A 21,877-nucleotide genomic window follows, 5' to 3' on the forward strand; every position below is an offset into this window, starting at 1 on the left:
AGGTCTGTGCAAAAATTTGTAGCTCTGGTGCCGATAGCTGTAGTTGCAGGTATGTTCGCTGAGCTGGGAAGTTAATTTGCAGACATTTTGTCCCTGTTTAGGTGCTTTCGAGCCTCATGTGAAGCACCGCTGTACTGTTTCTTCTGGAATTTATTTTGTTCTGTTCCTGCTACTTCCAGTTGCTGGTTCGAGTTGTTCATTGTAGTGGCGGATATATTGGGTCTCAGGCTGTGTGCTTGTTGATGAAGTCTGTGGGTAAGTGCCATGTTTCTAGAAATTCTCTGGCTGTCCTGTGTTTGGCATGTGCTTTGGTTGTTGTGGCCACGTTTTGATCAAACTCCTTGTTGGAGCATGAGGTGGTGCCAATACAGCCATCAATATAGCACCAGAAAAGGTGGGGGATGGTGTCAGTGTAACTGCGGAAGGTAGACTGTTCACATATCCGATGAAGAAGCAGTCATAGCTGGGGCCCATGCAGGAGCCCATTACTACCCCTTTGGGGTCTGAAGGAAGTTGGAGGATTCGAATGAGAAGTTGTTGAGGGTGAGGACCAGTTCAGCCAATCGAATTAGTGTGTTGGTGGAGGGGTACTGGTTGGGTCAGCAGGAGAGGAAGAAACAGAGAGCTTGGAGGCCTTCGCCATGGTGGTTGGACATGTATAGGGGATGGGTGTCCATGATGAAGATGAGGCATTGGGAACTGGGGAAACAAAAATCCTGGAGGAGGTGGAAGTTATGGGTGGTGTCCCAAATTTATGTGGGGAGGTACTCGCCTCCAGCAGGTTTACATCTGTATTTGGACTGGAGTGAAAGTTATATTTTTACCAGGCCGTGAGCAACTCCAACAAGAAAAAGCCTGACAACCTCTACTAACCGTGAATGGAGCCACCACAACTGAGTCCTCCACCAGCAACACCCTGGGTTGTCCCCTTCTAATCACAAGTGAAACTAGATCTAGGTAAACACAACCAACAATAATAAAAGGTGGGAACCCTGCTGTCTTTCCATCTCCATCTGATTAAATCCATACCAGGAAATCCTGCAGATGGCTGTGCTCCTTCTGCCAATTGAGACAGGCCATTACTTAGTATTAATCCAATGGAGAGTAGAGGCTCACTGAGCAATGAACACAACAAGCAAAACCCTGTGAGACGTTTTGAGGGCTTCCTTAGTGTTCCTCATTCAAAAGTACTCAGTGTGTAATTGAGGGAGCTGGAGTTGTGAGATGGGAGGTGCCCTCTGAGAGTTACACCAATCTCCTTCTCCCAAGCTGCTGCTGGGCCTGCAGTTGAAGCTCCCACAGCCACCACTCTATTGTGGCCTGCGATTAAGGAATGGTAAAAGCCATCAATTGTATAGTACCGATGGAAGAGATATACATTGTATAGAAGCTCAGCTTTGTGTCAAGCTACAGTTGTGAGCAGTCTACTCCAGTGTGAGACCATGGCTGGAGAGGACTATGGTTTATGGAATGGGGTGGACAGTTGAGGGCTGAAGAAAATAGATTCAATTTTCTCAAAGTTTAATGGGAGAAAATTTTAAATAGGTTTCAATGTAGTCAGCCAATAAAATGGCAGTGGAGGGATGGAGAGAGATGGTGACAATGGGTCTGCATGCCATCAGTGTATGTGTGCAATTGACATGTCTTTGGACAATGTGTACTGAGTGGCAACATGTTGCTGAGCAACAGGAGTGTGCCAAAGATGAATTATTGGAAGCAACTCTGAAGAGAATGATGCAAGGGAGAGAAGAAGCTTTACTCGCAATAGTGGGAAAGTTATTGATGAAGTGTAGCCTGTACATCACACTCAAACTTGTAAACACTGTTCTGAACTGATAACAAGCCAGGGAACTATAGACCAGTGAGCCTGACATTTGTTGGAGGGAATCCTGAGGGATAGGACGTACATGTCTTTGGAAAAGCAAGGACTGATTTGGGATAGTCAACATGGCTTTATGCATGGGAAATCATGTCTCACAAACTTGATTGAGTTTTTTGAAGAAGTAACAAAATGGATTGATGAGGGCAGAGTGGTAAATGTGATCTATGTGGACTTCAGTAAGGCGTTTGACAAGGTTCCATATGGGAGACTGGTAAGCAAGGTTAGGTCTCATGGAATACAGGGAGAACTTGCCATTTGGATACAGAACTGGCTCAAATGTAGAAGACAGGGGGTGGTGGTGGAGGGTTGGATTGAAGGGTCTGTTTTTGTGCTGTACATCTCTATGACTCCATGACTTTAAGAGTGTGAACCTATAACTCTGACCTAATCTGAGCCCAAAATCATGAAGTGAACACGTTATCCCTGATCTAAGCCTATAACCCCAACCTAAGCCCAAATTCTGACCCAAGCCCATACATCGTCCCAAGCCTGCGCCCCTGACCGAGCCCAAATCTCTGACTTAAGCCTGTAGCCTTGACCACAGTCTATGTTCCTGACTCGAGTCTGTAACCTTGGTCTCATTAACCATAAGACCAGAAGACATAAAAGCAGAAATTAGACTATTCAATCCATCGAGTCTGCTCCAACATTCAATTATGGCTAATAAATTTCTCATCCCCATTCTCCTGCTTTCTCCCTGTAGCCATTCATCCCAATCAAGAACCTATCTATCTCAGTCTTAAATACACTAAATGACCTGACCTGCACAACTTTCTGTGGCAGTGAGTTCCATCGATTAAATACTCGCTGGCTGAAGAAGTTTCTCATTAGCTCCATTCTAAAAGGTCTTCCCTTTACTCTAAGGCTGTACCTTTGGGTCCTACTCTCTCCTAGCAATGGAAATAATTTCCCAAAGTCCACTTTATCCAGACCATTCAGCATTCTATGTTCCATGTCCTAAAGGACACTGCTTCCAGACTGGGTCTGCAGCAGATGGTGAGGGACCAAACAAGAGGGAAAAGCATATTTGACCTCCTTCTTATCAATCTGGTAAAAGTGACCACTGCACAGTCCTTGTGGAGATAAAGTCCCATTTTGTAGTAATTGTAACAAGGTCAGCCAGGTGAACTGTATAGAATATGAGTTCCCTGATTGGGGCTGTTAACCTAGTCCAATCAAGGAGCCCTGGCTGATAGATGTAAAGAAGAATGTCAGAGGGTCTGTTCACTCTGAGCACTGATTCTGAGGAAGCTGGATCAGTGTCCAGGTATCTCCATGTGTAAACAAAAAGTGATGTGATACCAGCCTGTGTGGAATTACTTTACATGTTCACATTGATAATACTTTACATTGTGTTGTGTAGTGGAATGGGACAGACTTCTAACAGATCTAGCAACTTAAAACTGGGCATCCAGGAGGTTCTGTGGGCCATCAACAGCCATAGAATTGTACTCCAGGACAATCAGCATCCTCATGGCCCAGTATGTCCCCTACTCAACCACTTACGATCAAGCTAGGAGATCAACCCTGGCTCAATGGAGAGTGCAGGAGGGCATGCCAGGAGCAGCACCACGCATACCTTAAGATTACATCAACCTGTTGAACCCACCAAACAGGACTACTAAACATAAGTGGGAAGTTAAAGACAGAAGTAAGTGATCTCACAACCAATTCTTTAGATCGAAATTCTGCGTCCAGTCACATCCTGCTATAAGTGGCAGTGGACAGTTGAACAACTGGAGGTGGTGGCTCCTTAAATATCCCCATCCTTAGTGATAAGAGACTTCAACAAAGCAGTGTAAAAGACCAGGCTGAAGCATTCACAGCAATCTGTGAATGGCTTATAGAATGCTGAATGGCCTGGACAATGTGGACCTTGGGAAGATATCTCCATTGGTAGGAGAGATTAGGACCCAAAGGCATGGCCTTAGAATAAAGGGATGGCCTTTTAGTATGGAGATAAGGAGAAACTTCTTCAGCCAGCGAGTGTTGAACCTATGGAACTCACTGCCACAAAAGGCTGCGCAGGTCAGGTCATTCAGTGTATGAGGTGATGACAGTCAGCTGATGACAGCATTTTTGTATAATGATAAAACCTTAAGTTATCTCAGGACTGTGACTTGAATGAAGTTCTGGGATTTACATATTAATCAATCGAAACCTGCAACCTCATTCTCAGTGATTAAAGAGTTAACAACAGTCCAGATTTGTTCAATACATCGCATCAGTTGTATGTCATTCTGACCTTTTATTATAAATTCTGTTGTATGGTCCTGCCGCACTGGCTGCCTGACAAAGGAACAGAGCTCTGAAAGCTTGTACTTCCAAATAAACCGTTGGACTATGTGTTGTGTGATTTTTAACCATCTTCAAAAAGACTTTCAGTGGCATTACCATCACTGAATTCTCCCCTTCTTAACATCCTAGGGGTTACCATTTATCAGAGACTGAACTGGATTTATGACACAGACACAGTGAATACAATAGCATGTCAAAAGATAGACGACTCCATTGAGTAAGTTTCACCTCCTGAAACCTCAAAGCCTGTTCCCGATCTACAAGGCTCAAGTCAGGAATGTAATAGAATAGTTCCCACTTGACTAGAGAAGTACAGCTCTAACAACACTCAAGAAGCTTAATATCATGCAGAAAAAAAAAGGCACTTGACCAGTACAACATCAACAAACAATCACTCCCTCCACGACCAGTGCTCAGCAGCAGCAGTGTGTACTGTCCACAAAGTGAAATGTAGAAATTCGGTAAAGATCCTTAGAAAGCATCTTTTAATCCATGACCACCATCACCCTGAAGGACAAGTGCAGCAAATACCTAGAAACCACCATTTACAAGTTCCTATTCAAACCACTTACCATCCTGATTTGGAAATATATTTCTTGTTCTTTCAGTGATGTGAGGTCAAAATCCGAGAATTCCCATCCTAAATGCATTGTGGATCTATTTATAGCAAATGGACTGCAGTAGTTTAAGAGAGAACTCACAACCATTTTGTCAAGGTCAACTAGGGATGGTTAATAAGATGCAGGTGCAGGCAGCTACACCTACGTTCTGTGAATGAATTTTAAAACCCAATCTGAACTTCTATATCCCCACCCAGATCCATATCTCTAACACAATCCCATATCCCCAAGTTAGATCTGTACCCTCAATCCAAGGTCAACTATACTGCAGGTCACAGCCGTGAACTCTCCTCTAACCTGACACAAGTCTGAATCCCGACCCAAGCTCATTATCCTAGTGCAAACCTGTAATTCCCAACTGAGCCTATTGGTCCAAATCAAGGCTGTTTCCCTCACACAAGCCTGCACCTTCAATTCAAGTTTTAAATCATCTCCCAAGCTCATAACCCTGGATTGGAACACATATACATGATCAAACCCAAACTTGCAACCTCACTTATGCTTGTGTCTTTGACCCAAGGTTACAAACCAACTCGAGCCCATTCGCCAATCTCAGGGTGTACCCCTATGCAAGTCGATATCCTGACTCAAATTTGTACCCTCAACAAAGCTCTTAACCATGTCTCAAGCTCATGACCCTGAAGTATAACTCTCACCCTGGTCATGACCTGAGCCTGAGCCGATTGTCTAACCTAAGCTCATAATTATGACCTGAGCCTTAACCCTGAACTGAGTTCATAACTTCAGTTCAAGCTTGTAACCCCATCTTAAGGCCCTAAACCTGACCTGAACCTCAGAGTCCAAGCTTGTAACCACAATATAAGTTAGCACCATGACTTTAGCTGGTAATGCTTGATCAAAGGCTGTGCCCTGACTCCAATGTGTAACGATGAACCAGGTCTGTAATCCTCATATCTAAACATGAGTCTCTATCCTGCAAGACTATATCTGATTGTCCACAGGAAGAGAAAAATATGAGGATGATAAAATAATGTCAACACCAACTCGTCAGATATTCATAAATTTATAAAATTCATAAAATATAGGAGCCACTCCATCATGGCTGATGTGCTCCTCATGCCTATTTTCAAGCCTTCTCTCCATTACCTTTCAATCCATTACCAATGAGTCTGTCTAACTCATCCTTAAATTTACTCACTGTCCCAGCATCCACTGCACTTTGTGGTAACAAATTCCACAGGTTCACAACCCTTTGTGAGAAGTAGTTTCACCTCAACTCTAATTTAAATTTGCTACTCCTTATCCTAAGGCTATGATCTCTTGTCCTAGAGTGCTCCACAAAAGGAAGCATCCATTCTACATCTATTTTATCTGTACTTTTTATCATCTTGAATACCTCAATTAGATATCCTCTCAGTCTTCTAAATTCCAGAGAGTGTGGGCCTAAACTGTTCAGCCTCTTTTCATACACCTCTCAGCACTGGGATCAATCTAGTGAATCTCTTCCAAACCGCCTCCAATGCCAACTTAAAAAAAGGGGACCAAAACTGTGCACAAAACTCCAGGTGCAGTCTCACCAATGCCTTATACAGGATCAACTATACTTCCTTAACTTTTCATTTTTTTCTTCATTTATGAAACTCTTTTAAAAGATTCCATAATAAATCTGTAAAGAATCTCTCGGGAAGGGTGCAGTTAGGAGTTAATTTACATAGTTTATATGAAGATTTACAAGTTTTATATGTTAGAGATATGACTTCTTGTATTCATATAATTACAAGTCATTGCTATAATATGATGCTTATAATGTGATCATGGTTAATTTACTTACCACTGTTTGGCATCAGCATCACAGTTGCAGTAATACTTTGGATTGGTGCAATTTCGCTCAATCCCACATGCACACTTCTGTATTCCAGGGCCAGAACCTCCCCAATAATAATGCTTATCATTTCCTCTTCCTATCCACCAAGTATATGGATTTCCAGCTGCAAATAAAACATAGCAGACACACTTAATAAATTTTGATAATTGACTGTCAAAACCTGAAATATCTGTAAGAGTTTTACTGCGATAGTACCAGAGATAATAATTGTTTTTGCAAAGCTGAAATCAAAATTTGACTCCATAGTTATCATGTTACATTCATTGAAAGCAAATACTTTGCATTATATGTGTCCTGTACCATAGAAATGGACAAATGCAACATTAACAGGCTGAGTGACAAAATGCAAGTTATTAAGAGATATACAACAAGTACTTGGACAGAGGATTGCAAGATTATACATAATTGATGAGTTAGGATGCTTTGGAAATCTCTTGCCCCAAAAGAATTTTGAGGTTTGAGCAATTTGAAATTTTAAGATGGAGTTTTCTAGATTTTTCTTGGGCAAAGGATAAAGGATTGTAGAAGACATGTGAAAGGAGTTAAAATTTAATCTAACATAATGATTGAACAGACTTGAGAGGCCATATGACATGCTTTGATTTGAAGGTTAAGAATTAAAATAAACTTTTCTCAAACCATGTTCAGAGCCATTTTAGAGTTCATTTTTCTTCTTTAGTCTATGCAGATTTGAAAGTTTTGGAAGTATTTGGAATATGGATACAATCATATGTTAGGAAGTGAGGCCTTATTGCACAGATGGTAAAAATGGTGGGGTATTTAAAAATAGGCGATACAACTTGGCTATTAACTGAGAATTGCATAGCGATAGCATGGCTAAATATAACTGAAGAATCAAAAATGTGAACCATTTTCAGCCATTAAGAAAGAATGTGCGTCACACCTTGTGAAATGGGAATTGCCAGACTGGTCGTGGAGGTCATGTCACAAAAGCCCGGAAAATACCTGCCTCAATACAAGGAGATCTACCTTGACTCAACTACCTCCTATGTCAATGGATTTGAGGCAGAAAAGACTCGTAACCCATAAAGTTATCACATAAGCACCAGATCTGAGCTAAAGAACAGCGAATATGCTTCATCGTACCTTCATTACACTGGAATACAGCTAATGTTACAGCAGGAATATGTATGAAAGGTTCACAGAGATATGAACTTGTTCACACAAGTATGTTTCCATCTCACCCAGTTGTGTTCAGAAACCTCAGTAATCTGAGAAAAAGTGAACTCAGCGCTTTTTCCAATATCACCGCGTAACTACATGAATCACAAATGCAACTCTATATTATAGATAAGATGTAACAGGTCTCATCAATACGGTATTGCTGGGACAAATGATTTGGAGGGAATCACAGACTTTTTAACATTACTGTCATGTGAGAGCAAATTTCTATTACAAAAGAGACTCAGGTAAGGTGTAAAACAGGCTTTTGATTTGCTATCATACATTTTTAATTGATTATAAAAGTTGACTTTACTCCAAATGTGGTTGTGCATCTTTGGCACACTCACTTCAGAAGCATCACATTTGGTGGACTATGTCAGGAGCAGACATCATAGATCAAATGGGAACAACAAAAAGGCTGGCAATGCTCAGCATGAAATGAAAATGACACTGACATAGGTCTACGAGATGTTGCAATGCTCTTTTCAAATGTTTGCATTTTCTTGTGACAATAAATTACTTGCTTGAGCTATTATATTACAGAAGTTCAATAGAACTATAGAGTAAGAAAGCCACAAGAAGGACCGTGTACATGTATTGATACATTGAATTTCAGTTTGTGATTGACAGCTTCATTTCCCCATTTGAAGGGTCCAATCTGTAATCCTCAAGTCATGCACCAATGTTATATGAACAATAATTTTCTTGTCAGGATTTAAAACTATTGCTGCACATATGAAATGCATGTCAACAGCTCACCAGCTCAAAGAACTGTCTCTGCTGGGATTGAAATAATAAAATCTATCAACCTTCTTTCAAATCTTTGAACTTCTTGCAATAAAAGAAAATACAAATCTAAATGTGATGAAAGATAGCAATAAAAATCTTTTCTCTCTTTCAAATGATACAGGACTGTGATTGACTAGCTTTTCTGTAAAATATTTAATTCATGTGTATTTGCCACTGAATTTAGTGCCACTAACAATAATCTGTTCCTCGTAACTGTTTGTCATATGATATCAAGTTATAATTGTAAATATTGCATTCAGATTATATACTATAAATTGTCAAACTTCCCATTACAGGCCCAATAGTCATATCTCACGTGTTAAGCAGTAGAACTTTGTAAAATAACTGACTGATGCCATTTGCTTAATACAACCATCTCAGAGTCTCATTGCTCATGAGGAAGAAGCCATGGCCTAGTTTATTGACGGTAGTTTTACTGTATTTATCTGTTTTAAAGGGAAGCCCTTCTTTGGAACAGAAGATATTTATATGATAATTTGCTTAATGACATTTGCAGAGTATAGATCTATCTTGTCAATTCAGTTCCAGTCACCTTTCCAACTCATTTGCAATGAACTGTTTCACTGATAACCTCCTTTTTGCCTGTTACCGGTCATGCTGACAGAATGAATGGATTATTAGATAAACTGACCTGCTGCTTATTATTCCACTTTATATTCGCTAACTGTCTTTCAGATGAAACTGGCTTAGAGTATAGAGTCTGACAGAATGGAGACAAGCCCTTTGGCCCAAACTGGTCCATGCGACCAAAATGTCCATCCACGCTAACCCCATGTCCCTGCACTTGGCCCATATCCTTCTAAACCTTTCCTGTCCATATATTTGGCCAAACACCTTTTAAATGTTGTCACTTTACTCTTCACAACCACTTCTGCTGGCAGCTCATTCCATATGCATACTGCCCTCTGTGTAAAAAAGTTGCCTCTCAGGTTGCCCTTTATTCTTTTCCCACTAACTTTAAACTGATGCCCTCCAATCCTTCATTCTCCAACTTTGGGAAAAAGACTGAGTGTATTCACCTTAGTCATGCCTCTCATGGTCTTGCACATTTCTGTAAGATACCCCCGCTTAGTCTCCTATGCGCTAAAGAAAAAAAGTCTTAGCTTGTCCAACCTCTCCCTATAACTCAGACCCTTGACTCCTGGCAACATCCCTGTAAACTTCTTCTGCACTCTTCCCAGTTTAATAACATCCTTCCTACAGCAAGGTGACCAAAACTGAACACAACTTCATATGGATATCTGTTAGCCAATGTCAAAGTAATTTACATTTCAAGTTATGGAAATGTAAGGTCTACTGATGAAATCAGATTCTCTTAGGTGTCCCTTTACACTGTATATGTAAGGTTAAGTTGTGAAGTTTACTATGTTAGACAGAAAGAAAACTGCAGATGCTGGAATCCAAGGTAGACAAACAGGAAGCTGGAGGAACACAGCAAGTCAGGCAGTAGCAGGAGGTGGAGAAGTTGATGTTTCGGGTGTAACCCTTCTTCAGGACTGGAAAGGGGTAGTCTGTTTTCATTGCGTTTGGACGGGAAGGGGGATGGGGGGATGTGGGAGCATTTAGAGCAGTGGGAAGGGGAATGGAGGCGGTGCAATGGAGGGCTGTCTGGATGACAGAAGGAGGAAAAGTGTGTCATTTGAGATAGGAACATCTGGGATGCTTGGGAGTGGAATGTCTTCTCATCCTAGCAGATGTAGCAGAGGTGGAGGAATTGGGAGAATGGGATGGTGTTCTTGTGGGATACTGAGTGGGAGGAGGTGTAGCCCAGGTAGTTATGGGAGTGTGTGGGTTTGTAGTAAACATCTATCTACCGGAGTTGGAAATAGAGAGGTTAAGAAAGGGGAGGGAGGTGTCCGAGGTGAACCAAGTGAATTTGAGGGTGAGGTGGAAGTTGTGGGCGAAATCAATGAACTGCTCCAGTTCAGCCTGGGGGCCGGAGGCTGCACCGATGCACTCATCGAGATCATGGTGGAAGAGTTGGGGCACAGTGTCTGTGTAGATGCTGAAGACTGGACAAAGGGGACTCTTCCTTTATTGTGTTTGGAGGGGGTGGGGTTTAGAGCAGTGGAACGTGGATTAGAGGTGGTGCAGCGGAGTGTTGTCAGAATGACAGAGGGAGGAAATGGACATTGGCCCCTTCAGTTTCTCCACCCTGTTCACCCAATCCAACCTCCCTCCGAATGTGCAGCACTCCACTTTCTCCGCACCAACCTCCGGTTCACCATCAAACCCACTGAAAAAGGGAGGGTGATAGTAGTCTGGAGAATGGACCTCTATGTCACAAAGGCTGAATGCCAATACTCCAACACCATGTCAAACCTCCACCTTGCCCAAAACCCCAAGGTGACCTTCAGGCCAAAATCACTCGCACTGTCCGTGCCCTCATTTCTTTCAGTACTGTCCCCTTCACTGCCTCCAAACTCATAGTCCCCCGGCCCTGCACTGCTGGGTCTACCTGCTCCCCAAGATCCACAAGACCAAATTCCCAGCCGACCCATCATTTTGGCATGCTCCTGCCCCATTGAACTCATGTTGTCCTACCTTGACACCATCCTTACCCCCTTGGTTCAGGCACTTCCCACCTACATTCACGCCATCAGCAGCGTCTCCCATCTCTTCAGTAACTTCCAATCCCCCGACCCCAAATGTCTTATTTTCACTATGGATGTGTAGCCTTATACATGTCCATACCCCACAAGGATGGCCCTCCACTTCTTCCTCTCAAACAGACCCATCCAGGCCCCCTCCACCAACACTTTCCTTTACCTTGCTGAACTGATCCTCCCCCTCAAAATAATTTCCTCTAACTCCACCCATTTCCTCCAAATACAGGGGTGACCATGGGCACCCGAATGGGCCCCAGCTATGTGTGCCTCTTTGTCGGCTATATTGAACAGTTCCTCTTCAGTACCTACACAGGCACTGTGTCCCAACTCTTCTGCCATTACATCGATGACTGCATCAGTGTAGCATCCTGCACCGAGGCTGAACTGGAGCAGTTCATCAACTTTGCCCACAACTTGCACCTCACCCTGAAATTTACTTGGTCCAACTTGGACACCTCCCTTCTCTTTCTTGACCTCTCTATTTCTATTTCCAGCGACAGTCTCCAGACGGACATTTACTGCAAACCAACAGACTCCCATAACTACCTGGACTACACCTCCTCCTACCCAGTATCCTTCCCGTTCTCCCAATTCTACTGCCTCCACTGCATCTGCTTGGACATGGAGACATTTCACTCTCAAGCATCACTAGTGGCCAGTTATTTCGAAAAAATACTTTTCCTCCCTATTTCATCCAGACAGCCCTCCACTGCACCACCTCCATTCCCCATTCCACTGCTCAAAACACCCTCCTCATATGCAATAAAGACAGAATCCCCCTTGTCCAGTCCTGAAGAAGGGTCACACCCAAAACATCAACTTCTCCACCTCCTGATGATGCCTGGCTTGCTGTGTTCTTCCAGCCTCCTGCCTGTCTACTGTGAAGTTTACTCTATCAATGTTTGCCATATGTTGAAAATAATCATAATAGGTACACTGCAGTTACGATGCACTGATTTTAAAAGTGTGAAGAAGATAAGGAAGAGGAACAGGAGTAGGCGATATGACTCCTTGGACCTGCTCTGACATTTCATAAGATCGTGGCTAATTGGATCATTGAAATCACAGAAAGTGTACAACACAGACGGATTTCACTCAGATCATGGTATCTGTCTTTTTGGCCTCAGCTTCATTTTTCTTTCTATTCCCATCACCTTTGAAGCAGCTTTGGTTCAAGAATCCATCCATCTCAGTCTGAATTTATGTAATGAATCAGTCTTCACTCCTCTCTGCCAAAGATTCAACACTCTTTCAGTGAAGAAATCCCTCTTTGCATCTTAAAAATAAAGATTCATCAGATAAATCCTAATTTAAAACAATGTCCCATTGTTCAAACATATTCTCAGTATCTTCTCTGTAAAGTTTCTATGCAGGTCTATCTTATTTTCCTAAACTCAAGTAAGTAAAGGCTCAAACCATACCATTTTTTCCTCATAAAACACCTCCTTGCAGAGAACCTTTTCAGGAAAACTAAAACTATATGCAGTAGCCTGGATATGGACTGAAGTGTCCTGTTTAGTTAAAGCAAGACTTCCCTTCTTCTATAGTCTATCCTTCTTGGAATAAACAAGTATTTGCCTTCCAAACCACTTGTCAAATCTGCATCCTTATCTTTTGTCATTCATGTGCATAGACTGCCAGATTTCTGCCTAGAACAACATTCTGTAGCCTGTCTCAATTTAAATGTTATTTTTCTTTTTCAATTTTCATACCAAAATAGATAATTTCACATTTTCCAAATTTGTCAACTGTGTTGCCCACTTGTTTATCATATCCATGTTTCTTGGTAATCATCCTGACTACTTGCTTTCCCGCATATCTTTGTATTGTTAAAACGGGGGCAGGAATGAAATGATGACACTCTTTTTAACACTCTTTCAATTTTTCTTAAGAAATAGCTTTAATTTTTTCGAACATGTAACCATATCACACTTCAACTAGAACATCATACTTCTCAAAATTAAGGAACCAATTACAAGCTTTTATTGAGTGGAAAAAAATAAGAATTTTATTACTTACTATCTTAAAGTAAAATTATAGCATGTGATATCTATCCCACAAAAGAAAGGTGTAATGTTTAGTGAAAGGGTGAATGTCAAAGATTATCGAAAGTAAAGAATATAAGTTTAAAACATTTTTAAGAGTCCTTGAGATGTTGTAACCTAAGGCCTCAATTGCTTGATGGATATCTTATGTTCAACAACAGTGAAATCTGTAAATATTCTTGAGTTCTCAGTGAATAGCTCTTTATCCAATTTATTTTATCACTGGGCAATGTTTATCAAGAGGCTACTTGATCTAGGCAGGGAGAAGTAGAGAGTTTTCCGGTTCTGTCTTACAAATCCTTTTCTCAGCTCCTCTGTTAAGCATTATGGAACTATAGTTTGTTTTTTTTCCCCCAAGTCTGGCTCAATTGTCCATTGAGCTGGATTAAGCATGTAACTATTTCATGCCTAATATGTGTAATTTCTCATACAAGTATAAATGAAATCATGTCCTCCATGTCTTTAAGAAAATATGGCAATTTTATTTAGATAATTTTGTTTCTTCCACATTGGTTTCCTGAACTTGCCTTAATCTCTTTCAGGTGATTGTTATAGCCACTTTAAATCCATGTTTCTTCCTTTTAAAAATCATCTTAGTTCATAACAGTCTAAGTTATTAAAATTAGATGGTCAAAGTTTAAATTAATATTCTGTATTTTACTACTATTATGCTAGTATCATCAACAAATTTTGCTATAATATACTTGGGTCCCTTCATCTAAAACATTAATATAGTGGCATTGAGACTGATCCCACTAGTGACAGTTTCACAATATTTATCCCAATCCCTATTCATGCTAATTGGCCAATTCTCCATTCGTGCTATTATATTACCCTTAGTGGCATAAGCTCTTATTTTTTGCAGTCACGTTTAATGGTGATATGTTACTGAATGCCGTTTGAAAATCTAAGTTGACCATGTCCAATGGTTCACCTTTATTCAACCTGCTCATTGTATCATAGAGTCATAGAGATGTACAGCATGGAAACAGACCCTTCGGTCCAACCCATCCATGCTGACCAGATATCCCAACAAAATCTAGTCCCACCTGCCAGCACCTGGGCCATATCCCTCCAAACCCTTCCTATTCATATACCCATCCAAATGCCTCTTAAGTGTTGTAATTCTACTAGCCTCCACCACATCCTCTGGCAGCTCATCCCATACATATGCCACCCTCTGTGTGAAATAAACTCTAATATTTCCATAAAATGCTCTTGACTTTTTTTGATTTCATTATAGTTTTCTAAATGTCTTGTTGTTGGTTTCTTAATAAAAGATGCCAGCATTTTTCGAATAACAAATCAGTTTCCTGATTTTTGTCCCTTTTCTTTCAGGAGTAGGAATGTTATATTTTGGGTTTTCCAATCCTCTGGGATCTTTGCAGGACCCAGGGAAGTTTTGGAGATCATAACCACTGCATCCATAAACTCTACGGCTATTTCTTTTAAGACCCAATGATGCAATTTATGAGGAGCAGTCTTTGTTGGTAAGGCTTTCAATTATTACCCATCTGTAGTTATCCATGCGGAGGTAGTGGTGAGTCATTCTTTGAACCACTCCAGTCCACATGATGTAGAACTGTACGGCTTGTTAAACCATTTTTGAGGGCAGTTAAGAGTCAACAGTGTTGCTGTGGGATGAAATAACATAAGAATCAAACCAGGTAAGGATTGCAGATGGTTTTCCTCAAAAAATTAATTAATGAACCACATGGAATATAATTAAAATCTTTTAGCTTCATAGTCACCATTACTGATGCTACCTATTTATTACAGATTTATTTATTCATGCTGCAGCTGCATTTGAAGATTCTGTATGACCATGCTAGAGTGGAGATGCTTAGAGTATAACCCTATCAATCATGTTTGGAAATTGTACTGCTGTCCAAAACCAGGATTGATTTTATGAACACAGTTCTGTAATAAATATTCTCTACTGACTGTATTTTTGAGAAAAATAACAATTTGTATTTTGTAACAATCTTTCACTCATTTTGCAGAACAAACTATCAATTTGTATAATGTTACTACCTACGATTTACAGCAATATGTTGGAAAAAAACTTTGATGTACTTGGGACATGCTATTTCTTTTAGTTGCAATCACAATTTCAGAGATTGTGTAAATTAAATGACAAGTGCTTCCCAGATTAGCAGGTACTTGGAAATAACAACATTTGCAAGTTCTATTCCAAGCCATTCAACATTCTGATTTAGAATTTTTTATTATTTCTTCACAGGATGTGGGCCTCACTGACTAGGCCAGTATTTCTAGCCTAATTACCTAAAAAGCAGGTAAGAGTCAAATATATTACTGTGGGCATGGAGTCACATGTATACCAGAGCAGGTAAGGATGGTAGATTTCTTCCCTAAAGGACATTAGTGAACCAAGATCTGTTTTCATGTTGCATAACTATGAATGCTTTCTCTCGATAATCAACAACAATTTTATGGTCATTATTCAACTCGTAATTCCAGATTTTTATTGCATTTAAATTCCATTTAAACCTGGGTCTCTAGAGCACCACCAAGTATCTAGATTAATATTCTAGTGATAATACCACTAGGCCATCAGCTTCTAATATATAATCAGATATCTCCCCATATATCACCGTTCCTTCATTGTCAATGGATCAAAATCCTGGTACATCAAATGGACTGTAGTGTTTCAAGAAAGGAACTCACCAACACCTTCTCAAAGTTGGGAAATAAATGTTGATGGCGATATGATTTTTAAGAGGAATAGGAAACTGGGTAGGTGTTTGAGTGGATGAATCACAAAACTTTAATATGTAGGTAGAGCACATAATCAAGAAAGCTAATGCATTGGTATCCTTTATTACAAGAGAAATTGAACGTAATAGTAAGGCTATTAAACTTCAGTAATAGAGGGCATTGGTGAGGCCATGTCTCAAATAGTGTGCCATTTTCATCTGTTAATAATAAATAACAATAACAGTCAACTACAAGGAGGCATCATTTTAAGGTGAAAGGCAGGATATTTAGTGGACATTTGAATAAGTTATTTTTCATATAGAGAGTGGCGGGCATCTGGAATGCATGGCCGAGGAGGGTAGTCGAGGCCGGAAACCTCTCAAACTTTAAAAGGTACTTGGTTGAGCACTTACAATATCATTCTATTTAAGGCTATGGACTAAGTGCTGGAAAGTGAAACTGGTATAGCTTTACAGTGGGTTTGTCAGTGCAAGCTCAATGGACTGAATGGCATCTTTTGCATTGTGTGATTCTATGATTCTACCAGATTGATCATTGGAATGAATGGGTAGTCCTTTGAGGATGAGTTAGACAGACTGGGCTGTTTACATCTGAGTTTGGTGTGACTTGATTAAACTGCATAAGATCCTGCAAGGTCTTTGCAAGATGGATGTGGATAGAATGTTTTCTCTTGTGAATCCAGAATTAGGGGGCACTGCTTTAAAAATGGGGATCATTTTTTAACTCAGTTTTGTGACTTTGAAGTTGGTCAAGGCAAGGTCATTGAATTTCTTTTAAGCTGAAAAAGCAAGATTCCCTTGCCTAAACAGACTCTAAGTTTATTGAGATTGATGGGAATGTGAAATACAAAACATAAAAAGATTGGCCATGATCTTAATAAATATCAAAGTAGGCTTGAGAGAATGAATGGCTTGTTTCTGCTCCTACTCATAAGTTCACATTATTGTAACATTGAAATCAAACGATATGCACAATGAAGATTTTTTGACTCATTATGGGGCTGTCAGTTAATTAATTAGTTTAGGTGTTTAATTATTTCTCAAAAAGGTTAAGAAGGGTTCTTAACTTGTGAAATCAAACTGTTGCTGAATTTAAGAATCCAATTAATTACAAAGCATAGCAAATCCAGCTGTAAATTAGTCCAAATTTCTGCTTGATCTGACTAGGTTCTACTTTAGAAGAAATGAAATATGGTGCATTGTTCATTTATTAAACAGAAAACAACACAATTTACATGCAACAACTTTACGTCATTAGGAGCGCCCTGAAAGGAATTCATTTCACCCAACTCAACGATACTTTCACGCAAATTATGGAAGAACATTGAAATATTTGCTCTTGTATTTGAAATGGAAAACTTAACCAATCACAATCAACCCATAATGTAGTGTGGTCCTACTCACATGAGTATTGTTGCCAATTGCTGACCAAGTTTGATGACAGTGCGGTAATGTAAATGAGGAAATCATTTAAAGGGTCACAGATGCCTCAACACTACTGGTGGGAACATAAGTACTGTTTCTGGCAGCAATGATGGGAGGTCACAGGCCAACTGAAGACTTCTGTCACCTGTTTAGTCAAGATTGCTTCTTTTATTTTTTTATTATCCATTACAATGCATAGATACCATTATTTGTGCTTAGTATTTGTAGCATAGATGTGTCCTGTCTTGCATAATTGCCACAAATCTACAATGCAATGTAAAGTGGTATTAGCCATAAAGCTACAATTTGTTATGGGTTGTCAAATCACATGCACATTGCATTACTTATATGTCTGAAAGAACTTTTGTTTGGTTATTTGCAAAATTCTGGAAATCCCCAGCTGAGCAGCAGGACAATCAATGAGAAGATGACATTACCAAATGATTAAAAAGTGCTGCAATTAGAAATCAGCTAAGTATCTGAAATGTCACAGTGATTGAGATCTCTTGGTCAGTGGGATGGCGTTTTAACAAAAAAAAACAGTTTTGTTCATGGTGAGCATTACTAGGGCTAACCATCATAAGGAGCTAAGCTTTGTCAGAACATGCTTTGTGTTGATGGTCCCCTTGTCCATGGGTGCACTGATATTCCATTTGATTTGTAGCCTCGACGGGTTGAATTGGTACTCCTGTTCCAACGTTCCTAATTCATTTTAAATAGTTACGCCTGACTAAGAAGTTTGCAGATGATGCCAAAAGTGCTTGTGTGTTTGGTAGAGACGAAACAAGGTGGAACTAAATGATCAATAGACTGCAGGGACAGGTTGACAGCCAATAGGTGGTCATCTCAAGAAGTGTGAGCTTGCCAAGCTTAGGCTTCTCTAGGAACATGGGCTCCAAGAGGTGGAAGTCCCACTCATTGAGAGTTACAACATCAACTGAGGCCTAGAATCATGGTTCGAACCAGACTATAGATAAATGAAGGGCTTGCATGCTGGGGCCACAGTGGAGGAGTGGGTAGGGGCATCAGCAGCAAAATAAATGTGTGGCTGTTAAAACGCCCCTGTCCTTCTCAATGCTGGTTCCCCTTGATAAAGCACAAAACTATCTTTGAAATATGGAAGCCATAATTCTCCTCCACCTTTGACTGACTTACCATGCTCCCCACATTGTTACCAAAACATTTGCTGCTGGGTTAATACTATCAGGGCCAGGCACAAGATGAACATCAATTGGCAGCTGTACAGGAAGGCCATCCATGAGCCTTCCTGTCACATTTGCAATCAAGGTGAAAGCAATAAGATGGCGTGTTAAACAACCATCACCCTCCCATTACCAAACGCGGGGAAGTGGTTTAATTTGTGCTCTGGGTATATGTTTGATACGAAGCAAATTTCTTTTGTTCTAATGTGGCAGATATACATTAGCATGGTAAAGTATGAGATAATGCAGAATTGGAAGAAAATAATGCAAAAACCTCATTGAATAATGGAGGTTGGGAACGAATAAAGAGATCTAGATGTTCAAGTCCATGAATACTTGAAAGTGTGTGCTAATACATTGAGCATTTCATCAATGCTAAAAGCATTTTGTTGATAACATACAGCTTTAATATGAGCAGAAAATTGATGATATCAGAAATGTTACTTAATATATATACACAAGTTGAATTTCCTTTGCATCAAAATTAAAGTAGGATTCAATACAATTTCCACATTCATAGCTTTTCTGTTCGCTAAATATGATCAATGATCAACTCAGAATCCTTTTCAAATAATTTTACATCCAACTCAGTATTATTGACTTGTATCCAAATGCAATTTCTCTGAAATGTATTCTGTTGTCTGAATTCAAATTTCCTTCAGTCATAGTCATCAACTCTGCATTTTGCTGCAGCAAGTATAAAAGAATTTTTTTTCAAATGTCTGCCAGATTTATCAATCTTTAACATCAATGGTTAGTTATAAAAATTATAAGTAATATATTGCTTCAAATATTATGAACGTAAATGTTAGCAGTGCCCGATTATACCAGTAACAATTAAACCTCAGTATAATTTTGTATCAACAATAATAGAATGCAACTCTATCTTTCTAATAATTAGCTTGTGTTATAAACTACATAATTTTGCAAATAAATTACTGTAGTAAATACAATTTATTTTTCTGTAACTCCTCCCAGCTTGTCTTCTTTGCTTTACTTCTATCTAGCTCTCTCTTTTAATCCTTTTCTCACAGTTCCTTTTGCTGGACAGTTATCATATACTTTATCTTTAGACATATTTGAATTTACAAGTGTCAGGGCCAGATTTTTACAGTTCCAATTTTCAGGCTCTTGGGTGAAATGGATCAACTGGCTCCCCTTTCTTTATACATCTTGCCTTTCAGTCGGTGGAAATAATGTTTACTTACAAAGTATTCCATTTTTGTGGGTCCACTTATTCCAGAATGTGTTTTAAAAGGAATCAATTTATCCAGCTTTGTTTGAGTTGACAAAGGACTGAGTTCATTAGTTAATACACATGAGAAGAAATAAATATGCAACATAAATGAGCAGTGAATCCAAAACGTGATAAAAGTTAAAAGATAAACAGATCAATCTTTATGGATCATGTATAATGAAGAGATAGTGAAAAGTTGATAGCTGAATAGTTGATTTCAGGGTTCTTAGCTTTTAAGCTTCATTGAAATTCATTTGTCCTGTTTCCTTTTGATGGTATTGGTTGGTAGCACTCAAAGCAAAAGAAACATCCTTTTGTCCCGTGTCCTTTGGATTGACTTGGATTAGTAAGAGGCAGTCATTTCCCTGAAATGCAGGGGGTCTAGTAAAATGGCTTTTTGACTACAACAGTCACAGCACATTAGTGGTCAAACCCAGGCTAGTACACACAAGTATCTCAGCTCATTAGCACACATTTTTTCATCGTTCACAAAACAGAGTTGAATTGGCTTTTAACCCCTGTTCCTTTGTATTTTTCAAAGGGGATGATGCAAAACATGTTTCTTGACAAGATTGTTGTTTTATCTCCCATCAAATTCACAGTTTGAGATAATTCCCAAGAGATCACAGTTCACATTGCACATGCAAGTCTATCCCTTTGAAATTTCCTTTGTACCTCATCAGGCTTGACATTCCAAGCAATCACTCCTCTCCAGAAAGTGACTGAATTTATATTTGCAGTTGTCATTATGCTATATATCGATCAGTGATCTGAGGTTATGATCTGTGGTCATGACACACTGCACTTGTTGATAAGAACAACATTCGTATGATCAATCACCAGCGCAATCCTAAAACACATTTGAAAGTTCCTACCTGTTGGCATCCAGGCTCCCTAAAACTAATCGTGTGGAAGTTTGAATAAACATGATTTCCATCTTTTAAGATTTCTCAATAGGTTATTTTGGAGATTTGCAAACATTACAATGAATTTCAACAACTGTTACTTGTCCTAACAAAACAAAAAAAAAATGCTCTGGAAGACACAAAGTATGCAAAATTACCATTCAATTTTATTCATCACAATTTCAATTTGGCTTCTTGTTGCCAAAGGAGTTGCAGATTCACTGTTAAATAAACAGTAAAACAGGTAGCATCTCAACTGCTTGCCATTGGATTGTACTGCACATGCTCTTAACTTTAGTCTAACAGAGGTCCAATATGATTGCAGTTATTGTCTATGTGCCTCCCACCATTTTTACCGTGGTGATTTGTGTGGTGTGCTTATACCTGTCCTTGAGGGGTGGCACACATGTTTATAATTATTTTAATCAGGTTTCTACAGTATAGTAATAGAGCCAAACTTAAATTTAATTGTTACCCATTAGATTTCTAAGGGCTCAAGAAACCTTGAAATAAGTAGAGAGTAGCAGAAGTCAATTATTTTTTCAGAGCATTGCCTGTGTGCTCTTAGCTAGTGCACTAAGCAAGCCTCATGCTGACTGTGGACTGTTCTCACTGTTGCCATCTGTCAAACTCAACAGATCCCAAGATCCCAAACCTTCTGCTCTATAATCTATAGACTTTACCTCCTTCCTCACTTAAACCTGTGAACTTACTCAATTGTGAAGTCTATCCATAACAGCAAACATCAATATCCTTGGGACATCTGGATTTCCCCAGTGCTGCCTTCTTCCCCCAACAAATAAAGAGATTGTCATCTAATTTGACATTCCAGGATAGAAGCAGTTCTAGTACTGTCTACAAATGAAGCTTTTGGAGTTAGGTAATGATAGGACCTGAGAAATATGAAAAAAAATGTCTATTTTGTTCAGGCTAATGGTGTCTCTTGTAGACAACATCAATATATGTAAGTTTAATAAGAAATAGATCCTGCCTCAGTGTATACCTCTATGTTGGCTTTTGAAAAATATAAATATATCTCATGATTTTATTGCTATGAACATAATAATTATAACAT

The 21,877-nt window shown here is 39.6% G+C and overlaps 1 protein-coding gene across 1 annotated transcript in view; it reads right to left on the minus strand.

Annotated features, from left to right (window-relative positions):
* Window positions 1–21,877, minus strand: part of LOC132816073 (contactin-associated protein-like 2) — a 1,374,393-nt gene that overhangs the window by 457,467 nt on the left and 895,049 nt on the right. Inside the window, exon 14 of the mRNA XM_060825502.1 lies at window positions 6,593–6,749. Within this exon, the coding sequence (XP_060681485.1) occupies window positions 6,593–6,749 (157 nt within the window). The remainder of the gene's footprint in view (window positions 1–6,592; window positions 6,750–21,877) is intronic.

The sequence above is a fragment of the Hemiscyllium ocellatum genome, chromosome 5 (genome assembly GCF_020745735.1).
Source record: "Hemiscyllium ocellatum isolate sHemOce1 chromosome 5, sHemOce1.pat.X.cur, whole genome shotgun sequence".
In the NCBI taxonomy this organism is placed as follows: Eukaryota; Metazoa; Chordata; class Chondrichthyes; order Orectolobiformes; family Hemiscylliidae; genus Hemiscyllium; species Hemiscyllium ocellatum.